At 42.0% G+C, this 27,981-nt stretch overlaps 1 protein-coding gene across 1 annotated transcript in view; it reads right to left on the reverse strand.

Annotated features, from left to right (window-relative positions):
* Positions 1–11,649: 11,649 nt before the first annotated feature.
* Positions 11,650–27,981, reverse strand: part of MFSD4A (major facilitator superfamily domain containing 4A) — a 42,244-nt gene continuing 25,912 nt past the window's right edge. The window contains exons 8-10 of the mRNA XM_064273302.1: positions 24,259–24,329; positions 21,781–21,901; positions 11,650–14,316 (exon numbers count right to left, since the gene is read on the reverse strand). Of these exons, the coding sequence (XP_064129372.1) occupies positions 14,261–14,316; positions 21,781–21,901; positions 24,259–24,329 (248 nt within the window). The 3' untranslated portion in view covers positions 11,650–14,260. The remainder of the gene's footprint in view (positions 14,317–21,780; positions 21,902–24,258; positions 24,330–27,981) is intronic.

A 27,981-nucleotide genomic window follows, 5' to 3' on the forward strand; every position in this document is an offset into this window, starting at 1 on the left:
ATGTGACACAGTAGCATATATCACGTAAGAAACTGCCATATCTTCTAGCTGAGCAGTTCTGATTTCCCTGCTGGGAAACAAGGGCTGTGGTTCCTAGGTCGGTTAGTGTGATTGTAGCTAGAGTCTGGAATTCTCCTATTTGTATGAGGCAGAGAAACTTGATATAAAGTTTATGAAGAGTTTAGTTAGGTGAGGCAAAGATGGCGCTAGCACTTTGAGGGCTTTATGGTATGCTGCTTTTACAAGAAAAAAGTGTAATGATACTCAGTGCATCTCCAGATAGTGAAGGGTTGCTCTGAATTACCAGCCAGGTGATGTGTTTTCTATCGCTTCAAGTTTTATGCAGAAATTTTGTTAAATTCTGTCATGGTGATACGCATCTTTTTAGCAAGATGATACATTTCAAGAACTATTTTATGTAAGAACTGACAGGAATTTGCTTTGTATAATGTAAGCTGGCTTTAAGAAAGCACTGTAGCAAATTTACTAAAGTCCAAAATTATACAAATACGTTAATAGGTATATGTGCAACTAGATATGGACAATTGTATTTTTTTAAATAAATATTTTTAACAAAATGACTTTCTGAACTGATTCATTCTCTTCTCGCTCATATCCTACATGGCGTTAAGGTAGTTTTCCAGTGTGTCATACTCTCATCCATGTTGTATGGGGGTAAAGAAAGAGTCCAGCCTTCGCAGTGGTCGTTATGAAAACCTGGTCTTCGACTGTTTGATGAGTGTCTGCATCAAAATATTTAAAGCCTGGGCGAAGGTAGATGAGGAAGAGGGAAGATTATAAAATGACTATCAACATAAAAAAAGAAGACAGCTGACTGGCTAGAAAAATTATTCATCATGTGAGATCTCTCTTTACTGTAATTTAAAAAATTTAGTTTTTATTTTAAAAGGGACATTTTTTAAATTTGATCAAATTCTTTTATTCCAGCCCTTATAGGAAGCACCTTTTGCTTATTTTGACTGTTGGCACTGTTTCTTCATGTGGTTATTGAGATAAGAAACTGGAGATTTCAGTTCATTTAGCAAATGAAGTTAGGCCTCTGCAGAGCTGGGTTGATACAGTACACTTACGGTAACGGGTTAAGAGGTGGCAAAATCATACCAGGAAGCTCTTTCATATCTCTGGGTGAAAATTAGAGGTTAGAGGGATGGGTGGTTTTGTGGGCAGGGTGGGGTACCTCACTAGCACTGCTGAGTGATACTTTTAAACACATAAATCAGGTCATGTCACCTTTCTGCTCAACACTTCTCCCAAGAATCTCAAATCACTCAGAAAAGCCGTCCAGACTCCTATCAGATCTGGCCCCCAGCTGCCTCTCCAACCTGTTTCCTGCCACTCTCCCCCTCCTCACTGCACTGAAGCACACCAGCCTGCTCACTGTTCCTCAAAATGTTGTTGGGTGCTGTCAAGTTGATTTTGATTGATAGTTATCTCCTGTGACAGAGGAGAACTGCCTCATAGGGTCTTCTAGGTTGTAATCTTTATGGGAGCTGGTCATTGAGTCTTTCTCCTATGGAGTGGATGGGTCGGTTAGAACTGCCAACCTTTCGGTTAGTAGCTGAGCGCTTAACTGTTGCTCCACCAGGGCTCCTTGTTCTTCAAATATTACAACTATATTCCAGCTAACACCCATGACTGTTCACTGCCTGGTAGGATCTGCCCCAGGTACTTGGATGGCTTGTTCCCCCGTATCATTTAGGTTTCTGTACAAATAGTACCTCCTCAGAAAGTTCTTCTGTAGCATCTCCTGACATTTCCTAGGTCCATTTCCTTCCCTGCTTGATTTTTCTTCATGGCACTTTGTTCTCCCTTGACCTGTTCTATATTGATGTGTTTATTGTCTGTGTGTTTTCAACCACAGTGTCATCTCTGAGGACTGGGATTTTTGCTGTAAATCCCAGCCCCTAGGTCAGTGTCTTGATTAAAGGTAGCAGGTGCTTATCTGCTTTACACCAGCAAGGAGGATGTATTTCCTTTTCTAAATCCTCGTTGAGTATTGTGTTGGTAGAACTTACCGCTGACCTTTTGATCTCGAGTGTGAACGTAAATTTGACCTTGATGTTCCGAATTGCATTTTTATGCAGTGTTTAGTTTAAAATCGTGGATGGCAATAATTGTTCCTTGCTTTTATAGTTGTATTTTGTACATTTTGGGTTTCTCTACATAAGGTCATGGATTCTTAACTGTTGTGATTTTAGTGTGCTTAGTACTAGCTTGCTTAAGGCATACTTTTAATCAAGTAGAACAAAAGCTCTTATTACCAACATCTCTACATGCAGATGGAGCCCTGCTGGCACAGTGATTAAGAGCTTGGCTGCTAAACAAAAGGTCAACAGTTCAAATCCACAGGCCGCTCCTTGGGAACCCTGTGGGGCAGTTCTACTCTGTCCTGTTGGGTCCTTTGAGTCGTAATCAACTTGAAGGCAACGGGTTTGTTTTTTAAATACATGCAGAGAGTATTACAGTACTTAGTATATGAAATATTTTGAATACACTTCTGTCAGTCTAAAAACTCAGTGGCAGTGTGTTCATCATAATATAGATATACAAGCTACAGCTGTTAGATGACCAATCTGAGCTTTTCTCCTGCGTGTGTATACATGTCCAATTGTCGGCCATGACAGAAGTGACATACTATTTTTGTATTTTAAAAACCAAATTTGTTGTATTCAACTTTTTTTTTTAAATTTCTTTTGTGCAGATCAATTTTTAAACTCATGTAGGTAGGTATCTTTATAAACTATGAAACGTCAGTGTTCAGGCAGACTGGTTTGACAGAGCAGTGAAAGTCGAAATTCAGTGAAGACCACCTGAAGGAACACATCGTTCTGCTTTGCCTTGAAAGTGTCATCAATTTGCAGTTTTAGTGCTAACTCTGCAGAAATGTCTATAGATATATTTTATATTAAATTATGGACAGACCAGCATCCGCACAGCAAAACAACTTCAAAAACTTGGAAAGAGGGTGGGATTAAGTATACACACACTTGGCTGATAGTAAATGAACTGATTTTTACTAACTGTTTAGCCTGTATAAAATGTTAATATTTATGGGAACCCTGGCCACCTTCATCATTGTGATAAAAACACCAGGTATAGTGCCAAAGAAGTTAATATGTAGGCAGCAGTCGGTATTGCTGACAAAGTGTTTGTCAAAAGTGATAATAAACTTATCTTCACATGAAAGAAATTTAGTGTATTTGTGGAATCAGGGCCGTTGGGTTTTAAATTTTGGCCAGTTAGGATTCTAGGTGATGAGCATATGGGCCACTCCTAAATTAGATTAATAGTATCTTTTATATTGACTGTCTTAATTAGTTTGTTAAATTTTAATTTTTTTAAATAATTTTTACAGTGCTTTAAGTGAAAGTTTACAAATCAAGTCAGTCTCTCACACAAAAACCCATATACACTTTGCTACACAGTCCCAATTGCTCTCCCCTAATGAGATAGCCTGCTCTCTCCCTCCACTCTCTCTTTTTGTGTCCATTTCATCAGCTTCTGACCCCCTCCACCCTCTCATCTCCCCTCCAGGCAGGACATGCCAACATACTCTCAAGTGTCCACCTGATCCAAGAAGCTCCTTCCTCACCAGCATCCCTCTCCAACCCATTGTCCAGTCCAATCCATGTCTGAAGAGTTGGCTTGGGAATGGTTCCTGTCCTGGGCCAACAGAAGGTCTGGGGGCCATGACCACCGGGGTCCTTCTAGTCTTAGTCAGACCATTAAGTCTGGTCTTGGGAGAATTTGGGGTCTGCATCCCACTGCTCTCCTGCTTCCTCAGGGGTTCTCTGTTGAGTTCCTGTCAGGGCAGTCGTCGGTTGTAGCCGGGCACCATCTAGTTCTTCTGGTCGCAGGATGATGTAGTCTCTGGTTCATGTGGCCCTTTCTGTCTCTTGGGCTCGTAATCACCTTCTGTCTTTGGTACTCTTCATTCTCCTTTGATCCAGGTGGGTTGAGACCAATTGATGCATCTTAGATGGCTGCTTGCTAGTGTTTAAGACCCCAGAGGACACTCTTCAAAGTGGGATACAGAATGTTTTCTTAATAGGTTTTATTATGCCAATTGACTTAGTTGTCCCCTGAAACCATGGTCCCCAGACCCCTGCCCCTGCTACGCTGGCCTTCGAAGCATTCAGTTTATTTGGGCAACTGCTTTGCTTTTGGTTTAGTCCAATTGTGCAGACCTCCCCTGTATTGTGTGTTGTCTTTCCCTTCACCTAAAGTAGTTCTTATCTACTATCTAATTAGTGAATGCCCCTCTCCTACCCTTCCTCCCTCCCCCCTCTTGTAACCACAAAAGAATGTTTTCTTCTCAGTTTAAACTGTTTCTCAAGTTCTTATAATAGTGGTCTTATACGATATTTGTCCTTTTGCAACTAATTTCACTCAGCATAATGCCTTCCAGGTTCCTCCATGTTATGAAATGTTTCACAGATTCATCACTATTCTTTATCGATGCGTAGTACTCCATTGTGTGAATATACCATAATTTATTTATCCATTCATCCATTGATGGGCACCTTGGTTGCTTCCATCTCTTTGCTATTGTAAACAGTGCTGCAGTAAACATGGGTGTGCATGTATATGTTCGTGTAAAGGCTCTTTATTTGTCTAGGATATATTCCAAGGAGTGGGATTGCTGGATCGTATGGTAGTTCAATTTCTAGCTTTTTAAGGAAGTGCCAAATTGATTTCCAAAGTGGTTGTACCATTTGACATTCCCACCAGCAGTGTAGAAGTGTTCCAATCTCTCCACAGCCTCTCCAACATTTATTATTTTGTGTGTTTTGGATTAATGCCAGCCTTGTTGGAGTGAGATGAAATCTCATTGTAGTTTTGATCCGCATCTCTCTAATGGCTAATGACCGTGAGCATTTCCTCATATATCTGTTAGCTACCTGAATGTTTTCTTTAGTGAAGTGTCTATTTATATATCTTCTGCCCATTTTTTAATTGGGTTATTTGTTTTTTTTACAGTTGAGTTTTTGCAGTATCATGTAGATTTTAGAGATCAGGCGCTGATCAGAAATCTCATAGCTAAAAACTTTTTCCCAGTCTGCAGGTAGTCTTTTTACTCTTTTGGTGAAGTCTTTGGATGAGCATAGATGTTTGATTTTTAGGAGCTCCCAGTTATCTAGTTTTTCTTCTACATTCTTTATAATGTTTTGCATACTGTTTATGCCATGTGTTAGGGCTCCTAACGTTGTCCCTATTTTTCTTCCATGATCTTTATCGTTTTAGATTTTTTTTATATTTAGGTCTTTGATCCATTTTGAGTTAGTTTTTGTGCATGGAGTGAGGTGTGGGTCTTGTTTCATGTTTTTGCAGATGGATATCCAGTTATGCCAGCACCATGTGTTAAAAAGACTGTCTTTTCCCCATTTAACTGTTTTGGGGCCTTTGTCAAATATCAGCTGCTCATATGTGGATGGATTTATGTCTGGATTCTCAATTTTGTTCCACTGGTCTATGTATCTGTTGTTGTACCAGTACCAGGCTGTTTTGACTACTGTGGCGGTATAATAGTTTCTAAAATCAGGTAGCGTGAGGCCTCCCACTTTGTTCGTCTTTTTCAGTAATGCCTTATTTATCCGGGGCCTCTTTCTCTTCCATATGAAGTTGGTGTTGTTTCTCCATCTCATTAAAAAATGTCCTTGGGATTTGGATCGAAATCGCATGAAATGTATAGATCGCTTTTGGTAGAATAGATACTTTTATAATGTTAAGTCTTCGTATCCATGAGCAAGTTATGTTCTTCCACTTATGTCTCTTTTGGTTTCTTGGAGAAGTGTACTGTAGTTTTCTTTGTATAAGTCCTTTACCTCTCTGGTAAGATTTATTCCTAAGTATTTTATCTTCTTTGGGGCTACTGTAAATGGCATTGATTTGGTGATTTCCTCTTCAATGTTCTTTTTGTTGGTGTAGAGGAATCCAACTGATTTTTGTATGTTTATCTTGTATCCCGATACTCTGCTGAACTCTTCTATCAGTTTCAGTAGTTTTCTGGAGGATTCTTAGGGTTTTCTGTGTATAAGATCATGTCATCTGCAAATAGAGATACTTTGACTTCTTCCTTGCCAATCTGGATGCCCTTTATTTTTTTATCTAGCCTAATTGCTGTGGCTAGGACTTCCAGCACAGTGTTGAATAAGAGTGGTGATAAAGGGCATCCTTGTATGGTTCCCGATCTCAGTGGGAATGCATTCAGGCTCTCTCCGTTTAGGGTGATGTTGGTTGTTGGCTTTGTATAAATGCACTTTATTATGTTGAGGAATTTTCCTTCTATTCCTATTTTGCTGAGAGCTTTTATCAGGAATGAGTGTTGAACTTTGTCAAATGCCTTTTCTGCATCAATTGATAAAATCATGTGATTCTTGTTTTTTGTTTTATTTATGTGGTGGATTACATTAATTGTTTTTCTAATGTTGAACCATCCCTGCATAACTGGTATGAATCCCACTTGGTCATGGTGAATTATTTTTTTGATATGTTGCTGAATTCTATTGGCTAGAATTTTGTTGAGGATTTTTCATCTATATTCATGAGGGATATAGGTCTATAATTTTCTTGTGGTGTCTTTATCTGGTTTTGGTATCAGGGATATGGTGGCTTCATAGAATGAGTTTGGTAGTATTCCATCCTTTTCTATGCTCTGCAATACCTTTAGTAGTAGTGGTGTTAACTCTTCTCTTAAAGTTTAGTAGAACTCTGCAGTGAAGCCCTCTGGACCAGGGATTTTTTTTTTGTTGGGCATTTTTTGATTACCTTTTCAATCTCTTCTTTTGTTATGGGTCTCTTTAGTTGTTCTACCTCTGTTTGTGTTAGTTTAGGTAGGTAGTGTGTTTCTAGGAATTCATCCATTTCTTCTAGGTTTTCAAATTTGAATACAGTTTTTCATAGTAATCTGATACGATTCTTTTAATTTCAGTTAGGTCTGTTGTAATATCCCCATCTCATTTCTTATTCGGGTTATTCGCTTCCTCTCCTGTTTTTCTTTTGTCAGTTTGGCCAGTGGTTTATCAATTTTGTTGGTTTTTTAAAAAACCAGCTTTTGGTCTTGTTAATTCTTTCACTTGTTTTTCTGTTTCATTTAGTTTAGCTCTAATTTTTATTATTTGTTTTCTTCTGGTGCCTGTGGGTTTCTTTTGTTGCTCTCTATTTGTTCGAGTTGTAGGGATAATTCTTTGATTTTGGCCCTTTCTTCTTTTTTGGATGTGCACATTTATTGATATAAATTGGCTTCTGAGCACCGCTTTTGCTGTGTCCCAAAGGTTCTGATAGAAAGTGTTTTCATTCTCATTGGATTCTCTGAATTTCTTTATTCCATCCTTAATGTCTTCTATAATCTACTCTTTTTTGAGCTCAGTTTCCAAGTGTTTGATTTCTTTTCCTGTTACTGATTTCCACTTTTATGGCCTTATGGTCAGAGAAGATGCTTTGTAATATTTCAGTGTTTTGGATTCTGCTAAGGCTTGTTTTATGACCTAATATGTGGTCTATTCTAGAGAATGTTCCATGTGCACTAGAAAAGAAAGTATACTTGGTTGCTTTTGGGTGGAGTGTTCTGTATATGTCTACGAGGTCAAGTTGGTTGATTGTGGTATTTAGATCTTCCGTGTCTTTATTGAGCTTCTTTCTGGATGTCTGGTCCTTCACCGAAAGTGGTGTGTTGAAGTCTCCTACTCTTATTGTGGACCTGTCTCACTTTTCAATGCTGACAGTTTGTTTTATGTATCTTGCAGCCCTGTCATTGGGTGCATAAATATTTAATGTGGTTATATCTTCTTGGTGTATTGTCCCTTTAATCATTAGTATCCTTCCTTATTCTTTATGATGGATTTAACTTTAAAGTCTATTTTGTCAGAAATTAATATTGCCATTCCTGCTCTTTTTTGATTGTTGTTTGCTTGATATATTTTTTTCCATCCTTTGGTTTTAGTTTGTGTCTCTAAGGGGTGTCTCTTGTAGGCAGCATATAGACGGATCTTGTTTTTTAACCCATTCTGCCGCTCTCTGTCTCTTTATTGGTGCGTTTAGTCCATTTACATTCAGGGTAATTATAGATAGGTATGAATTTAGTGCTATCATTTTTATGTCTTTGTGTGTTGACAGTTTCTTTCTCCCGCTTGATTTTATGTGCTGAGTAGATTTTCTTCTTATATTGTCCTTTCCTCATATTTGTTGTTGATTTTGTTTCTGCCGAGTCTGTATTTTTCCTTTGTATTTTATTTTGATTAGTAGGATAGTTTGTCTCCTTTGTGGTTACCTTATTATTTACCCCTATTTTTCTAAATTTAAAACTCACTTTGATTTCTTTGTATCGCGGTATCTTCCTCTCCATATGCAAGGTGTATGATTACATTTCTTAGTCCCTCTTTATTATTTTAATGTTGTCTTCTTTTATGTAATAACATTGGTGTTACCCTGTTCTGGGCTTTTTTTTTTTTTTTTTAAATAATCTTGCTCTGTGTTTTTTGGATCTCCCTGTCTGGGTTGACTTCTGGTTGCCCTGCCCAGTGTTCTAGTCTTGGGTTGATACCTGATATTATTGATTTTCTAACCAAAGAACTCCCTTTAGTATTTCTTGTAGTTTTGGTTTGGTTTTTACGAATTCCCTATACTTGTGTTTATCTGGAAATGTCTTAATTTCACCTTCATATTTAAGAGACAGTTTTGCTGGATATATGATTCTTGGCAGGCAATTTTTTTCCTTCAGTTTTTTAAATATGTCATCCCACTGCCTTCTTACCTGCATGGTTTCTGCTGAGTAGTGTGAGCTTATTTTTATTGGCTCTCCTTTGTAGGTAACTTTTCGTTTATCCCTCGCTGCTCTTATAATTCTGTCTTTATCTTTCGTTTTGGCAGGCTTGATTATAATATGTCTTGGTGACTTTCTTTTCGGATCTACCTTATGTGGAGTTCGATGAGCATCTTGGATAGATACCTTCTCATCTTTCACAATATCAGGGAAGTTTTCTGCCAACAAATCTTCAACAATTTTCTCTGTATTTCTGTTATCCCTCCCTGTTCTGGTACTCCAGTCACTCATAGGTTATTTCTGTTGATAGAGTCCCACATGATTCTTAAGTTTTCTTCATTTTTTAAAATTCTTTTATCTGATTTTTCTTCAAATATATTAGTGCCAAGTGATTTATCTTCAAGTTCCAAAATTCTACCTTCTACTTGCTCAATTCTGCTTCTCTGACTTTCTATTGAGTTGTCTACTTCTGTAATTTTATTGCTAATCTTCTAAATTTCTGATTGCTGTCTGCCTGTGGATTTTTCCAGCTTATTAAACTTTTCATTATGTTCCTGAATAATCTTTAGAAAATTTCTTCATTTGCTTTATCTGTGTGTTCCTTGGCTTGTTCTGCACATTGCCTCATTTCCTTCCAGATGTCTTGAAGGATTCTGTATATTAAACTTTTGTATTCTGTATCTGGTAATTCCAGGAAGGCACTTTCACCTAGAAGATCCCTGGATTCTTTGTTTTGAGAGCCTGTTGAGGTGATCATGGTCTCTTTCTTTATGTGACTCGATATTGACTGTTGTCTCCAAGCCATCTATAAGTTACTGTATTAGTTTATTCTTGCTTACTGTGTCGTAGCTGCTTGCTTTGTTTTGTTTTGGTATACCCCTATGGGTTGCTTGAGTGAGCTAGCTTAATCATTCTCACCTTTGGAGCTCTGGTGTCCTGTGCCCAGCTAGCTAGAGCTGTTATCAGGTATATCAGTCTAGGAGTCCATCCAGCTTTCTTATATGAATTCAGCTCAGGTTCCCAGGTAGCTGATCATCAAGTGTGTGGTACAGGCTCTGTCCTACAGTCTTAGAGGGACAGGGGTGATTGGCGTATATACCAGTATCTGATTGCAGCAGGGGGTTACACTCTGAACAAGGCAGGGGACTGAGAACCGACCCCCAAGTGTCTCTGAGGAAAACACGTCTCTGTTCCCTAGAGCGTGCTGGTGGGTGGGTTCTGCAGAGGGACCATGTGCCTGCAAAGTTTTTGGTTGTAAGGACTGGGAGGTACCAGTTATCTTTGGGCCCCTGTCATGGGTGGTTGGGTGACCTGAGTGGTGCTACCAGTCCTTAGGTCCCTGATGTGGGTAGGTGAGGACCTTGTTTAACAGGCAAAGCAATGTCAAACGTCAAACACCCACCTCTCCACCGCACAGCTGAAATGGTTGGAGTTTGCCAACAATGGCCTATTCTCCTGAAGTAGGCCCACATAGGTCCGTGCAGAAGGGAAAGGTGCTCAAGGTCCACGGACGGTTATGCCCGGACAGGAGCTGCTTCTGTCCTGAGCTCTCCCGTTTAATGGAGCTAGCAAATTATCTTCTCCCCCAGTTGCAAATTTTTTCCTTCCCAAGGCCGGGAGGATGGCTCTAGGTGTTCACCAGGGTGTATCTCAGGCCCAGGGATTCAGCCGCTGTAGCCGGCTTGGGGGTGAGGGGGGCAAGGTAAAGTGTACGCAAGTACTTAGCTTTTGCTGAGAGCGCCATTCTTCTCAGGTTCTGGAGGTGTGAGTGGACTGTGGCTGGCTGCCTCTCCCTGAGGAAACTGCGGCCGAATGCTAGTGTCAGCCTGCTGCTGCCGCCACTGCCACCCTGGGAATGATGCCTGAGGGCTCCCCACGATTCAGGTCCAGCAACTCCTCTCCACTTCTGAACAGTCTCTTCTTCCTCCTGCCCCTCAGTTCGTTGTCTAAGCTTGCTTTTGATGCTCAGGGCTCCCAGCTTGTCCCAAATATAGTCGTTTTACTTGTTTTTTCGGGTCTTTGTTGTAAAGAGGGCTCACTGGAAGCGTCTGTCTATTCTGCCATCTTGGCTCCGCCTCCTAAATTTTAATTTTTAAATTAATTTTAAAATAAAACATGCTTCCTAGGAGAAAATTAATCCTTTGATATACCAATGGCATGTTTAAGGTAAAAGTATCTTTAGATCATGGAACAGAAATATGTAAAATGTTATATATCGAATGTTAACAGGTACTTTCCACAGGTTTGACTTGTTTCTTGATAAAGACATTAGGGAAGGGCACACTTAATACAAATGAATGGGATGAGCAAATAAAGAAGACCTAAGAGTTGGCCATTGATTTTAAATATTTAATTTGTTCCTATAAACCTTGTCGATAAAAATAATATTCATTTTTTGAATGAATAAACGAGTTCACTGTGAAAGACTTCTCTATGTCACTGTGTCTTCCTTGAGTGAAGCAGGTGTGCCAACACGTTAGGTTCTCAGGTCCAAGTAGCAGAGGGATCTCTGGGAAGAGGGTGGCTCCACAGCACTCAGAAACGTCAAAACTCTAAAAGGAAGATAAGGAAAAAAAAAAAAAGCCCTACTTGTTGCTGTGCAATGGCTTTTGAAGTCTGGTATAGAACCTGCCTTTCACTTATATGTAAGAGGGACTAGTGGCTTTCCACCCACCTGTCTGTGAGAGTTGTTTGCTTTTCTTCAAAAGTATCAGCCTTGTGAACCCACAGTATGAGAGAGACTTGTTTTGGGGGGAGCAGTAGGTCGTTTGTTTCGGAGCTCGTAAGAGGACTAACTGTCCTTGATAATGGATAACACACTTAGTAAGTTTAAAATATTTTATTTTAGGAAACATACTCAGGTTTGTTTTAATCTTCTTTTCTATATTCACAAATTAATCACGACCAACTTAGACACAGTCATTGGTTCCTCTTCCTAAATCTGTTTAAAAAGAAAGTTTTCTTGAAAATTCACAAAAAATACAGCTGATTTCTTTTTGCCAAGGCCATCACTTACTACAGTTAGACTGTACAATTAAGTTTGGTTGGCATCAATACTTTCTGAATAGGCATATTACTTTTCAGTAGTAACAGATACAGTAGGTAAAACTATACCCCTAGATCACCAGCTTTCAAAAGAAGTTGGATCTGTTTAACTCATAATAAATATGTACCAGACATCTGAACAATTTCTAAGCTGCTTGCTTATGAGAAAAAATAAAAATTGCTATGAGAAAAAAATTTTTTTTAAGTTGGCTAGTACTTATTAAGCATTTTCTATATCAAGCACATAGTAAGTACATGAATTTTCTCGCTTAATCATTCTGAATTCCTTTGAGGTAGGGTAGGTACTTTATAACTGTCAATTTACAGATGAATAAAGAGAGGTTGGAAGAACCTGGGTAATCTGCCCAGGGCCACACAGCTAGGCCAGGGGAAGCCAGTGCTTGAACCAAGTCTCTCTCTCTACAGCTGGATTCTTACCACTGTACCATGGAGCTGGTTAGCTTTACCACGCTTGTTGTTGCTGTTGAGTGCCTTCGAGTCAGTTTCAGCTCATAGTGACCCCATGTGTCAGAGTAGAACTGCCCCACAGAGTTTTCTAGGCTGTCATCTTCACAGAAGCAGATTGTCAGGTCTTTCTCCCGCTGAGCTGCTGAATGGGTTCGAAGTGCCAACCTTTCAGTTAGTAGCAGGGCACTTAACCATTATACCACCAGCTCTGTAGGATGCCTACAGGTCCAGGAAAAACCTTTTAGTGTCAGGCATGTGAACCACAGCACTGGGGACAGGTTACTGAGAATCATGATCTGCTTTAATTTTTATATTTACACATGTACATTTGTATATGCATAGGGAAAGTGCAGGGAAGCCAATAGACCATCAAACAGTCACCGTAATGGCCATTTCAGTACTTGCAGAGGTCTCCGTACTCCTACCCTTTTCTAAGCGGGTGCGGCTGCATGCTCTTCTTGCATGACTACAGGATTTGCTAAGGGCAGGAGCTGGAACTCCTGGACAGGCACTGCCTGCTGTATACTGCACAGCTGGGATTGTTCAGTAGTCCCAGCTTCTTGTTAAAGAAGACCTTGACACAGTATAAAGAGGTTTTCTTCCTCTATAAAAGATTTAAAATTTAAATTAGATATTTTTAGGAATTCCTCATGCTGTTTCTACACCTTTTATAAGCTAGTCGACCTCAGTCAAGAAAACTGGAACAACCAACTTATTCTTCTAGGCAGCTTCTGGATCAGTTAACATCAGTGACTAGCAGTGGTATGCTGGTAAATGTTTAACAACTAGCTCTCCGAAACCTGTTGCTGAAGAGTCGATTCCGACCCATAGTGACCCTACAGGACAGAGTAAAACTGCCCCATGGGGTTTCCAAGGCTGTAATCTTTACGGAAGCAGACTGCCACACCTTCCTCCTGCAGAGCAGCTGGTGGGTTCGAACCCCTGACCCTTCAGTTAGCAGCTGAGTGCTTAACTACTGTACCACCAGGGCTCCAGGGGGAGGGAAAAAGCCAGAATTTGTAGCTTTTGCCAATTTCTGTGGTGTCAATACTCCCACCACGGCTGATTACACACTGTGAACATGGAGTTGGGAAGAAATGGGCAGTAGCACACCATCGTATGGTATTTCCCACCATACAGATACAAGAGGCGTAAATAACCTCAAGAGCATAAATAACAATAAAATGTAATAAAATAATTAGGAAGTGATAAGCTTTGAGTATCTATCACCTTTATTTTTAATATCATTTATCTAATTATAAGTTTATATAATTTACTTCTTAATAAATGGCTGTTTAACAACCAGCTCTCAAAAATTCAACAATTAGCTCTTGTAAGCTGGTACAAGTTAGCTCCAGCATACCACTGAATTGGTGTTCCAAAGATAGCAAGTTTCAGATTTTCCTTTTGATGTTTTACAAGTTAGATGAACAAGAGCCAGCATCAGGACTCTTGGGACTTTGGACTATTAATCAGTAAAAAGCACATAAATCCTTTGAGCATGCCTGCGAGTAACAGGGTTTGCTGTGATTAGTTTAAAAGATATCTACATATAGGAGTGATCACTGAGCTTTACAATTTTAACCTATTGTTTTCAAGCTTCAACTAGGAGTGATCACAAACCCAGGGTACGGTCCACGTGTGAGGTGGCAAATGGGATGGAGTGTATGGCTGTCTTCTTCCTTCCCATGTGGGGTAGTATCCTGGAAGCTCTTGCCAAGAGTCTGAGCCAGGGAAGAGGAAGGCAGTTTGAATCGTCAGCTAAACTCCTAATGATTTGTCCAGGGGAGACCCAGGTCCCAGGACTCAATCTGATTTCTTCTACTCAACCAAGTATTAGTGCAGAGAGTTTGAACAAAGGTGTCTGAGAGATTGCTTCCACCTCCACCCGATCTTCTTGAACAGATTGTTCCTTGTTGGTGTTCAACACTGGAAGTCTTCACTTGCCTCCTTCCTCTACCAGTTTTACCTCTGATAGCACTCAGGACTCTCCATTCCATATGGTTTGTCTTGTGTAGGAACTACAAAAGAGAAAAGAAAGACTGTTTCAGCAGCACTGACTCCATCCCCAGAGCTGACCCAGGGTTTTTGTTTCTCTGCCATTCTGTGGCTCATCAGGGAGTGAAGTGAAGTCAGACCTGCTAAAAAAAACCCTAGGGCCCAGACCTGCTAGTTCAGGTGAAATGTTGGTGGAGGCAGTTCGTTGAGACTCATGTTTAGGGCTTGGCGGATATGTATTTCTTTTTGCCTTTCATGAATAAGGACCTCATTAAGTGTTGTTGGGTGCCTCTGAATCGATTCTGACTCACAGTGGCCCCGTGTGACAAAGTAGAATTGTCCCACAGGGTTTTCTTCTTGTGCCTTGGATGGCTGCTGTCTGTGATCTTTACTGGAGCAGACTGCCTGGTCTTTTTCCCAAAGAGCTAACTGCTGGGTGAGTTTGAACTGCCAACTTTTTGTTTAGCAGCTGAGCACTTACCTGTGGTGCCCAGGGCTTCTTTGTTAAGTGTTACTCATTTGCTATTCAGCAAATATTTACTGAGTGTGTGTCCTAAATGAAGGTGCTGAGCGCTGGGCCAGACAACAACCAGTACCTGCCATCTCAGGTGTACGGCTGTAGTTAGGGCTGTTTTTTTTTGGACCCCATTTGTCTTCTGGACCTTGAAACTGAGTGTTTCCAGGGTTGATGTGTCCACCCATTGAAAGACAGGACTGTAGATGCCTGGTCCTTACAGTCTTTTTTTTGAAACTAGTCGACTCCGACTCATGGCGACCTAATGTGTGTTCGAGTAGAACTGTGCTCCATAGGACTTTCTTTTTCTATTTATTTTGTTGTTGTTGTTGAGAATATACACAGCAGAACATACACCAATTAAACAGTTTCTACACATGTACCATTTAGTGACAGTGATTACATCAAGTTGTACAACCATTCTCACCCTCTTTTCTGAGTTGTTCCTCCTCCATTAACATAAACTCACTGCCCCCTAAAGTTCCTATCTAATCTTTCAAGTTGTTTTCAGTTTGATCCGGTCTACATAGTTCTTAAAAGAGCATAATGCTCAAGGCAGGCATTTTTCACTAGTTAAGCTAAACTACTGTTTGGTTTTAAGAAGACTTCAGGGGATATTTTTGGTTTAAGGTTTAAAGATTATCTCAGGGCAATAGTTTCAGGGGTTCATTCAACCTTCATGGCTCCAGGAAGTCCAGAGTCCATGAGAATTTGAAATACTGTTCTGCATTTCCCCCCTTTTGATCAGGATTCTTCTATAGACTCTTTGATCAAAATGTTCAGTAGTGGTAGCTGGGCACCATCCAGTTCTGGTCTCATGCCAAAAGAGGCAGTTGTTCATAGAGGCAATTAGCCACACATTCTGTATCCTTCTTCTGTACCTGATACCCTCCTTCCTCTATTGCTCCAGGTGAATAAAGACCAATTGCTGTGCCTTGGGTGGCTGCTTGCAAGCTTTTAAGACTGTAGGCACTACGCAACAAATTAGGAGGAAGAACAGAAACACTAAACAAGGTATTAAGCCAATTAACTGGGATGGCCCATGAAACCATGACCCTAAACCTTTTTTTTTTTTGTCATTGTTGTAAATATGTCTGTAGCACAACTTCTGCCAATTCAACTTTTTACAGGTGTACAACTTATTGACAGCAATTATAATAATCGACTGTGTAATCTTACCCTTAATCAATGCAATATTTCCATCACCATTAACCACCCACCCTTCCCCTTCCCTTGGGCCCCTGGTAACCACTAATAAACATTGTTCTCTGTACATGTGCCTTTTCTTGTCTTTTTATACAAGTGAGTTCCTGCAATATTTGTCCTTTTGTGGTTGGCTTATTTTGCTCAGCATAATATCTTCAAGCTCCATCCATACTATAGCATGTATCAAGACTTCATTTCTCCTTCTGGCCGAGTAGTATTCCCTTATATGTAAATACCACATTTTGTTTATCCATTCATCTACTGATGGGCAATTAGGTTGTTCCCACCTTTTAGCAATTGTGAATAGAGCTGCAGTGAACACTGGTGTACAAATCTCTTTTTGAGTCTCTGCTTTCAAGTCTTTTGGGTATATAGCTAGGAGTGGAATTGCTGGGTCATACGGTAGTTCTATTTTTAGTTTTTAGAGGAACAACCACAGTGTTTTCTACCGCAGCTCTACCATTCTGCATTTCCACCAGCAATGGATAAGGATTCCCACTTCCCTACATCCTCACCAACGTTTATTTTATTTTTAATCATAGCCATCCTACTGGGAGTGAAATGTATTGGCATCTCTCTGATGGCTAATAACGCTGAGCATCTTTTCATGTGTTTGGTGGCCATTTGAACGTCCTCTTTGGTGAAATGTCTGTGCAGATTCTTTGCCCATTTTATGATTGGGTTGTTTGTGTTTTTGTTAAGTTGTCCAAGTTTTATATATATTTTGGTTATTAGACTCTTGTTGGATATATGGTTTCCAAAGATATTCTCCCAGTTGGTAACTTGTATTTTCATTTTTTTGGTAAAGCTGTTTGATCAACAGAAGTTTTTAATTTTTATAAGGTTCCATTTATTTATTTTGTCTTTTGCTGTATGCACTTTTGTTATTATGTTAGATAATTTGTTGTTGAAAACTAGACCTGACGGTGTTGCCCTTGCTTTTTTTTCCTAAGAATTTAATGGTTTTAGTTTGCATATTCAGGTCCTTAATCCATTTTGAATTTGTTTTTGTGTATGGTGTGAGGCATGGATCCTGTTTCATTTTTCTGTATTTGGAAATCCAATTTTCCCAGCACCATTTATTGAAGAGACTTCTTTCCCCATCGAATGGACTTAGCACCCTTGTCAAAAATCAGTTGACCATAGATGTTGGTGGTTTATTTCTGGACTGCTAATTCTATTCCTATCAAGGAAGACCAGTCAGTACGACTATTATTCAAATTTACGCACCAACCACTAGGGCCAAAGATGAAGAAATAGAACATTTTTATCAGCAGCTGCAGTCTGAAATTGATCGAACATGCAATCAAGATGCATTGATAATTACTGGCAATTGGAATGCGAAAGTTGGAAACAAAGAAGGATCAGTAGTTGGAAAATATGGCCTTGGTGACAGAAACAATGCCAGAGATCGAATGATAGAATTTTGCAAGATCAATGACTTCTTCATTGCAAATACCTTCTTTCACCAACATAAACGGCGACTATAGACCTCACCAGATGGAACACACAGAAATCAAACTGACTACATCTGTGGAAAGAGACGATGGAAAAGCTCAATATCATCAGTCAGAACAAGGCCAGGGGCCGACTGTGGAACAGACATCATTTGCTCATATGCAAGTTCAAGCTGAAACTGAAGAAAATCAGAGCAAGTCCACGAGAACCAAAATATGACCTTGAGTATATACCACCTGAATTTAGAGACCATCTGAAGAATAGATTTGATGCACTGGACACTAGTGACCGAAGACTAGACGAGCTGTGGAATGACATCAAGGACATCATCCATGAAGAAAGCAAGAGGTCACTGAAAAGACAGGAAGGAAAGAAAAGGCCAAGATGGATGTCAGAGGAGACTCTGAAACTTGCTCTTGAGCATCGAGCAGCTAAAGCAAAAGGAAAAATTGATGAAGTAAAAGAACTGAACAGAAGATTTCAAAGGGCGTCTCGAGAAGACAAAGTATTATAACGAAATGTGCAAAGAGCTGGAGATGGAAAACCAAAAGGGAAGAACACGCTCGGTGTTTCTCAAGCTGAAAGAACTGAAGGAAAAATTCAAGCCTCAAGTTGCAATAGTGAAGGATTCCATGGGGAAAATATTAAACGATGCAGGAAGCATCAAAAGAAGATGGAAGGAATACACAGAGTCATTATACCACAAAGAATTAAGTCACTGTTCAGCCATTTCAAGAGGTGGCATATGATCAGGAACCGATGGTACTGAAGGAAGAAGTCCAAGCTGCTCTGAAGGTGCTGAAGAAATACAAGGCTCCGGGAATTGATGGAATATCAATTGAGATGTTTCAACAAACAGATGCAGTGCTGGAGGTGCTCACTCGTCTATGCCAAGAAATATGGAAGACAGCTTCCTGGCCAACTGACTGGAAGAGATCCATATTTATGCCTATTTCCAAGAAAGGTGATCCAACCAAATGTGGAAATTATAGAACAATATCATCAATATCACACGCAAGCAAAATTTTGCTGAAGGTCATTCAAAAATGGCTGCAGCAGTATATTGACAGGGAACTGCCAGAAATTCAGGCCGGTTTCAGAAGAGGACGTGGAACCAGGGATATAACTGCTGATGTCAGATGGATCCTGGCTGAAAGCAGAGAATACCAGAAGGATGTTTACCTGTGTTTTATTGACTATGCAAAGGCATTCGACTGTGTGGATCATAACAAACTATGGATAACATTGCGAAGAATGGAAATTCCAGAATGCTTAATTGTGCTCATGAGGAACCTTTACACAGATCAAGAGGTGGTTGTTCGGACAGAACAAGGGGATACTGATTGGTTTAAAGTCAGGAAAGGTGTGTGTCAGGATTGTATTCTTTCACCATATCTATTCGATCTCTATGCTGAGCAAATAATCCGAGAAGCTGGACTATATGAAGAAGAACGGGGCATCAGGATTGAAGGAAGACTCACTAACAACCTGCGTTACGCAGATGACACAACCTTGCTTGCTGAAAGTGAAGAGCACTTGAAGCACTTACTAATGAAGATCAAAGACCACAGCCTTCAGTATGGATTGCACCTCAACATAAAAAAAAAAAAAAGAAAACAAAAATCCTCACGACTGGATCAATGAGCAACATCATGATAAATGGAGAAAAGGCTGAAGTTGTCCAGGATTTCATTGTACTTGGATCCACAATCCACGGGCATGGAAGCAGCAGTCAAGAAATCAAAAGATGCATTGCATTGGGTAAATCTGCTGCAAAGGACCTCTTCAAAGTGTTGAAGAGCAAAGATGTCAACCTGAAGACTAAGGTGCGCCTGACCCAAGCCATGGTATTTTCAGTCGCATCATATGCACGTGAAAGCTGGACGATGAATAAGGAAGACCAAAGCAGAGTTGACGCCTTTGAATTGTGGTGTTGGCGAAGAATATTGAATATACCATGGACTGCCAAAAGAATGAACACATCTGTCTTAGAAGAGGCACAGCCAGAATGCTCCTTAGAAGCAAGGATGGCGAGACTGCGTCTTACATACTTTGGACATGTTGTCAGGAGGGATCAGTCCCTGGAGAAGGACATCATGCTTGGCAGAGTACAGGGTCAGCAGAAAAGAGGAAGACCCTCAATGAGGTGGACTGACACAGTGGCTGCAACAATGAGCTCAAGGATGATAACAATTGTAAGGATGGCTCAGGACTAGGCAGTGTTTCATTCTGTTGTGCCTAGGGTCGCTATGAGTCAGAACCGACTCGACGGCACCTAACAACAACAACAATTCTATTCCATTGGTCTGTGTGTCTATTGTTATACCCGTACAAGGCTGTTTTGATTACTGTAGCTGTATAGTATGTTTCAAAATCAGGAAGTGTGAGTCCTCCTACTTTGTTCTTCTCTTTCAACATTGCTTTAACTATTCAGGGCCTCTTGCCATTCCATATAATGTTGAGGATTGGTTTTTCTATTTCTGTGAAGAAAGCTGTTGGTATTTTGACTGGGATTGCTTTGGGTAGTATTGACATCTTAACAATATTAAGCTTTCCAATCCATGAACATGGAACATCTTTCCATTTATTTAAATCTTTAATCTCTTTCAGCAGTGTTTCATAGCTTTTATTATATAAGTTCTTCAGGTCCCCTGGTTAGACTTATCCCTGGATATTTTATTCTCTTAGATTCTGTTGTAAATGGAATTGTTTCCCTAATTTCCCTTTCAGATTTCTCTTTGCTGGTATGTAGAAACCCAACTGATTTTTGTTTGTTGACCTTGTACCCTGCAACTTTGCTAAATTCCCCTATGAGTTCTAGAAGTTTTCTCGTGGACTCTTTGGGATATTCTATATATAGATAGCATCCACAGAGCGAGACTTCACTTCTTCTTTTCCAGTCGACACCTTTTACTTCTTGTTTTATTGTTCTGGCTGGGACTTCTAATACACTATTGAATAGAAGTGGTGAGTGCAGGCCCGTTTTCTTGTTTCCGATTTCAAGGGGAAAGCTCTCAGTCTCCATTAGGAATAATGTTGGTTGTAGGATTTTCATATACTCTCTGAATCACATTGAGGAGTTTACCTTCTACTCCAGTCTCCTTTAGTGTTTTAAGAAAGGGTGTTGGATTTTGTCAAATGCTGTTTCTGCATCCATACAGATGATTGTGTGGTTCTTTTCCTTTGTTCTACTAATATGTGTATTATGTTGATTGATTTTCTAATGTTGAACCATCCCTGCATTCCTGGAATAAATCCCATTTGGTCGTGGTATATGACGCTTTTAATATGCTGTTGGATTCTGTTCACTAGTATTTTGTTGAGGATTTTTCCATCTGTATTTATAAGAGATATTGGCCTATAGTTTTCTTGTAGTATCTTCGGTTTGGGTATCATTGCTTCATAGAATGAATTAGGGAATATTCCTTCCTTCTCTATCTTTTGGAAGAATTTAAATAGTACTGATGTCAATTCTTTTCTAAAAGTTTGGTAGAATCCCCAGTGAAGCCATCTGGTCCAGGACTTCTTTTTGGTGGGAGGTTTTTGATCACTGATTTGATCTCTTCACTTGTTATGGGTCTGTTGAGATTTTCTATTTTCTCTTGAGTCAGTTTGGGTCCTGCGGTCTTTTTCTGATTGTTTTCCTTGTATAGAGAGGATAAGAGCTCTGTCTGGGCATGTTCTCTTAACAGCTGGCCAGGCACACAGCTGACATAGCTGCTGGGCACGCTGAGAGTTCTACATGGAAGGGCAGGTGAAGGCTCAGGATTATGAAAATAGCTTTGGGATTCCCCCTGCTTGGGGTTCCCAGGAGAGAGACTATTCTTAGGAGGTGTCTCTGCCCCGAAGGAGCTTTTCTTTGCCACTTGGCCTGAAGGACTCCTTCTTGAAAAAGAGATTTGGGCCAGAGTCAAAATCCTGAACTGCAAAGAGATGGCCAATTAGGCCACTGGGCTGAGTTCCAGCCAAGGAGGCTGGCTCTGCCTCTTAGCGCCCTGAACAGGCTGGAAAGAGTCTTGGCCAGTGGTTCCATGGCATGGTGGGTGCGGGAAGCCAAGTTCACAGTCATGCCCCTCTCCCAGCGGAGAGACCATGAGTCAGCCTGTCCCACTCCCGCCTGCCCTAAGAGCCCAGTGCAGTCGCATGGTGAAGCAGGAAGAGGGGGAAAGGAAGCTGTAGAAAAATAAACATTTCCTTGCATTTTACTTGGAACAAAACACCATTTGTGGCGTCCTCAGATCCATAATGTTTCTCCCCTCCTCCCCCGGCTGTTTTCCTCCTCTTGTGTAGCGACGGATTCTTCCCTTACCTGATGAGAGTCCAGGGTGCATCCTGTGGAAAAACAGGAGCAAGATATAGAAGGCAAAAGCCAAGCAACCAAAGATCACGCCACAGACCAGGAAACTATAGCTGCCCTGAGCCTGGAATATCTGCCAAAGGGAAAAACACAGAGACAGGGCGTTAAAACTTCACATGGAAAATTATCGGAGGAAGAGGCCTTCTTGGGCCCTTGGCAGGCTTTTCAGTCAAGTTGAAGCCTGTCATACCAATAGCGAGAAACATGGGGTAGGAGGGAAGTCTTGGGCTCGTTTCATGGTTATGTTTCTGGAGGAGGGAGAAAGCCTGCTCTGAGGCAGGGCTTGGACCTAGTGACCCCCACCCCCAACCCCACCCCATAGTCTTTTTCAGCTCAGTATTCTGGAATCTTCTGAAAATCTCTATATCATCACTGAAACTCCAACCATATTAGGTGTTCTATACTCACAAAGCTTAACCCGATCTTTGCAGAGGATAAATATACACACAGACACATTTAACTTTTTATTATGGAAAATTTAAAACCTATGCCAGAAGAGCATATGGAACTCCCGTGGACCCAGCACCCCACTTTAACAATCAGCAACAATTTCATCTGTACCCCTTCGCTTCTGCCCTGCACTCGTTATGTTGCAGTGAATCCCAGACATCACATCATTTCAGCGCAGAGGGTGTCATAAGATACAGCTTGTCACCCATCTGGTAGAGCAAGAGAGGAAGAAAGGAGACTTGGGTGGTGATTAGGGGGATTTTTGGATACTACAAGGCCTAGGTTGGAACGTCACCTCTGTCAGTTACTAGCAATGTGACTCACCTAGGACAAGTTATCTGAGTTTCAGTATCCTCCGTTGTAAAAAGAATAACATCTACATCATAAGCCAATTGCCACTGAGTCGACTCCAACTCATGGTGACCCCATGTGTATCAGAGGAGAACTGTGCTCCATAGGGTTCTCGATGGCTGATTCTTCAGAAGTAGATTGCCAGGCCTTTCTTCCAAGGCACCTTGTGGTGAGCTTGAACCATGAGCCTTCTAGTTGTCAGCCAAGAGCGTTAACTGTTTGCATCACCCAGGGACTCCCTATCTACTTCAGATATGCCCATGTTTCACTTGTTCACCAGGAAAAAAAAGGACTAACATCAGTTTTTTATTAAATACTATGTTGTTGTTCTTTTTGTTGTTAAGTGCCATCAAGTTGGTTCTGACTCATAGTGACCCTATGTACAACAGAACGAAACGCTGCCGGGTCCCGCGCCATCCTCACAGTCATTGCTGTTTGAGCCCACTGTTGCAGCCACTGTGTCAATCCATCTCATTGAGGGTCTTCCTCTCTTTCACTGACCCTCTACTTTACCACACATGATGTTCTTCTCCAGGGACTGGTCCCTTCTAATAACATGTCCAAAGTACATGAGAGGAAGTCTCGCTATCCTCGCTTCTAAGGAGCCTTCTGGCTGTAGTTCTTCCAAAACAGACTTGTTTGTTCTTCTGGCAGTCCATGGTATATTCAATGTTCTCTGCCAACACCATAATTCAAAGGCATCAATTCTTTGGTCTTCCTTATTCATTGGCCAGCTTTTGCATGCATATGAGGCTATTTAAAATACCATAGCTAGGGTCAGGTGCACCTTAGTCCTCAAAGTGACATCTTTGCTTTTGAACACTTCAAAAAGGTTTTGCAGGGGATTTTCCCAATGCAATATATCGTTTGATTTCTTGATTGCTGCTTCCATGGGTGTTGATTGTAGATCCATGTAAAATGATATCCTTGACAACTTTAATCTTGTCTCCATTTATCATGATGTTGCTTATTGGTCCAGTTGTGAGGATTTTTGTTTTCTTTATGTTGAGGTGTAACCCATACTGAAGGCTGTGGTCATTGATCTTCATCAGTAAGTGCTTCAAGTCCTCTTCACTTTGAGCAGGCAAGGTTGTGTCATCTGCATATCGCAGATTGTTAAATACTATAGTGTTCCTTTTTTTTTTTCCCTGGTGAACAAGTGACACATGGGCATGGCTGAAGGGAACTGGGGAGAGTTGATCCTTGATCAAGGCAGGAGTTGGGCAGGGAAGCTGGGCTCCGTGCAGGGTGACCACAGGCGGTGAGAGTTGGGGTAGGGAGCGGTGAGCTGAGAATGGATGGGAAAAGACTCTGACTGCAGCTCAAACCCATCTTGGGCCCTGAGAGCCAAACAGCGTTCCCACAGGCCCCTCTGGCTCCGCTCCCGGGCAGACTCATGTTTGCTTTGGACCTGACTACACATCCCCTCACTTCTCCAGGTCCCACATGTGGCGGCTCGCTCTCAAGGCTGCCTCTGATATAGTCACAGGTACCGCAGGCACAGTGGGCCCTACTTGCTCTGTGGGAGACCCAGGGAGGGCCAGTTGGGTTCAGAAGGTGGGTGCTGGCGTCCTCTCACCTGCCCTGAGGCATGCTCCAATTGTCCCCCACCTAGAGTTTCCCACATACCGAACCAACCAGTAGCTGGAGCACCATCTCGCCGATTGCTGCCCCGGTCACCAGCACAGTGGTCGCACAGCCTAACAAAAAGAGAAGGATTTGGTTTGGTAGAAGCAAGTCAAGGGGACAGATGTCAGCTGTCCTAATCCAGGCTGTTTCTGGGAAACCTCTGGAAAATGGTATGGCTGCCTAAAAGGACTACATTGGATTCCTAGATTTCTAGACTTCAGCCCTTAACTTTGGTTTGGGAGTGCTTATGTCTCCTCCTTCTCCTGAAGCCTTCAGTTGCTCACAGTTGTCTTCAGGCCCAGCATTCAGCTGCCCCTCCCAATCTGACCACCACCTACCTTTCCAGAAAGGTGTCCTGATATTGTCAAGGACAGGAGCTGGGCGGGAAAGCCCTCTGCTGTAGGCTGAGTGTCCCAGCTGCGCTGATGGGCCACAAGCCTCTGACGAGCCTGAACACATGGCCTTCAGAGCCCAAGCTTCCGAGTCGGACTTGGGTTTCAGTCCCAGCTCTGTTACTTTAGGCAAGTTCTCTAACTTCTCTAGGCCTTGGTTTACTTCTCTGTAAAATGGGCATCACAGCACCTCCTTCACAGGGTGGTGTGGCTAGCTCTGGTATAATACATGTAAACTGCTTATTAGCATAGGGCTGGGCCGCCAAACCTGGACTAGTTGCTCCTCCCCTGTGCTCCCACGGCCCCCTTCCCCCTACCCACTTACCCCACTGTCTGTAAACCTGCCAGCCTTGCCCACCAGGCCAAAGGTCATGAGAGGAGGACTGACCTGGAGCTCTGGCTCCCTGGCGTGCCCCCAGCTGGTGAGCTAAGTGGCCATGGGAGCAGAGCTCAGTGTGCTGACTAAAACAGCTGTCCTCATCTTGTGCTCTGGGCTTCCAGCTCCTGTTAGCTTTTCAGCCTGTTACATTGCTATCTGTCTCTGGCGGGTGCTCTCATGCTGGTAGCTGCCCTACCCTGCCCGCCCCCCTACCCCATGCCTTTTCTTTTCCTCTGCCTTTCCAGATCCCAGGCCAGCTCATGTCCTATCTCCTCCATGAAGCTACCTGTAGATTCAGCACTGGCTACTGCCTCTCTGAATTCAGTGGCACCCACTGTCTAGTCCAGTTATTCATTCAAAACACCCGAAGGCCTTCGCACAGGAGGTACTGTGCTCGGCACTGACAAGGCGCAGACAAATGGTAAGAGCTAACATGTACTGAGCACTTGGGAGCCAGGCACACTGCTAAGCCAAGGGCTTTGATTATCTCTAATGCACAAAACAATCCTTTGTGCACCTCCATTTTAGAAATGAGAAAACTGAGGCTCAGAGAGGGGATGGAAATTGCACAAGGTCATAAAGCTAGTGAGTGCTGAGTTGGGATTTACTCAGGTCTGCCTCTTCCCTCGTCCCTTACTGATGGCCGCACGGAGCACATGTCCAGGAGAGGAGGCAAGTTACGTAGGCACAGAAGCCTTGAGTGGTTGAACGGGAGAGGCAGGGGCGCTGTGCCGTGGAGCACCAAGGAGGGGGATCGGAGAAGCTTCCGGAGGATGGCGGAGGAGAGGCTTGCGTCAGGTCTGGAAGGACAGCAGGCAGATAAAGGGCAGACAGGGCATTCCAGGCAGAGGGTTTAGCATGGGCCAGGGGGTGGAGGGACAGGACAATTTTGTGCCATCAGAGAACAGCATGTACTTCAGTGTGGCCCTGGTGGCATAGTGGTTAAGAGTTCGGCTGTTAACCAAAAGGCCAGCAGTTCGAATCCACTAGGTGCTCCTTAGAAACTCTATGGGCAGTTCTACTTTGTCCTATAGGGTTGCTGAGTTGGAATCGATTCAATCTCAATGGGTTTGGGTTTTTTTTTTTTTTTTGGTTTTCAGCATGGCCAGAATGCAGGCTGTGAGGGGGAGCAGGGGGAGGAGGCTGGGGAAAGGAAGACAACTCCACAGGAAGATACCAAGGCTGTGTTTTAAAACGACCCCTCAGCAGCATGGCTTAGTCAATGGCCCCCACCCCTGACTACACGCTAAAACCACCCCTCGGCAGCATGGCTTAGTCAATGGCCCCCACCCCTGACTATCCACTAAAATCCTGCAGGAGTTCCCACCCATGAACTTGGACTTTCTGGAGAGGAGGCCCAGGCATGGATCCAGGCTTGTTATGAGCACTCCTTATGATTTTAATGCTCAGCCAGGGTCGAGCACCACTGGACTGACAGCAGAGGGACAAGCCAAGGTATTATTAAAACAGTCCAGGCAGGTAAATGACAAGAAAAGCTGCGCCAAGGAAGGGGCAGAGAGAAATGAAGAGAAGAGGGCGGACCTGAAGGATGATTTACAGGCAGAATCAAACAATATAACTTATTGTTATTACAGTAAAACCTGAGAAGGCTGGAACCTGTGTAAGGTGGAAACCTGTCAGAGAAGGAAAACTCAAATATTATCCATGAAAACAAGTGATAGAAAAGTGGTAAGACGGCGCCCTGTCAAAGGTGGAAAACTTTCAAGATCAGGAAAAATATGGCAGTCCCATGGATTTCCAGCTCTCACAGGCTTCAATGTATTTAACATGTGTTGTACCTAAAACTCTTTGGGATACACTGTGTTGTGCATGAGACCAGCATTATTTCATTATTCCATTTATTGCTTGAGGTTTTGAGACTGAGGATTGAGGAAGGAATCCCGGTGCTTTCCCATCCCTGGGAGCTGGGTGAGCTGGCTGCTATCTGTGTGCCCCAGGTGTGTCTGCGGGAGATAGGGCCTCCTTGGGCATGTCCTGAGGGACCCAGTACTGTGTCCTTAGGGCAGAAAGGTGGGTGAATGAGTGACCAGGTGGATGAGCAATCCTGATTGCACGAGGCATCTTCTTCCCTCATTTTTCATTACGGCCAGGACTTGTTTAGAATCATAATCCAATCAAATTTATATCAGGCTAGTCCCTGATTTTGGGGTACTCCTCAGATCATGTTTAGAACCCCGACTCAGACAAGCTGAAAGCTGAAACTCGAATACATTTGATTCCTTGATTCATTCTGTCACATGACTTGTTTCTTCTTCTAAATGACAAATGTTAAACAGTCTATGGTCTGGTCTCGTCCAGATTCAAATATATATACTGTGAAGCCTGTGAGTGCCAGAAGCTCGACAGGGACTGCCTTGTTTTTCTGTGTCTTGCAAGTTTTCGGCCTTTGAGAGGTCAGTCTTACCACTTTTTCTATCGCTGGTTTTAGTGGGAAATATTTGAGTTTTCCACCTTATGTAGCTTCTCGCTTTCGAAGGCTTTACTGTATATGTTTTTATGCCCAAAAGGGATCTGGGAGGAAACAAATCACACTGCTAACATGGTTATTTTCAGGTACTTTGACTTACAGCTCTAGATACTTGTATTGTTTGAAGTCTTTACAGTGAATATATACTACTATTATAATAAAAAACTCCATTTGAAAACAAAAACAGAAAAAGTTCACATTTGTTGTAGAAAATATTTGATTTTTCCATAATGGTGGATGATGATGTTATGTGCTAAAATTATTTGGGGATTATCCTTAGATTTCAAGGACCCAGGCTCCCCTTGTCTCTCACTTTGTGGGTAATGGCGAGTCTGGCCCTTCCTACACACCCCATCTCGCCGCCTCCTCCAAGGAAATCACTTATCTTAATGCTGGTTTTCCAACACTCTAGGGCATCTGGAGCCCTGGTGGCAAAGTGCTTAAGAAATCAGCGGCTAACCAAA

The sequence above is a fragment of the Loxodonta africana genome, chromosome 20 (assembly GCF_030014295.1).
Source record: "Loxodonta africana isolate mLoxAfr1 chromosome 20, mLoxAfr1.hap2, whole genome shotgun sequence".
NCBI lineage: Eukaryota > Metazoa > Chordata > Mammalia > Proboscidea > Elephantidae > Loxodonta > Loxodonta africana.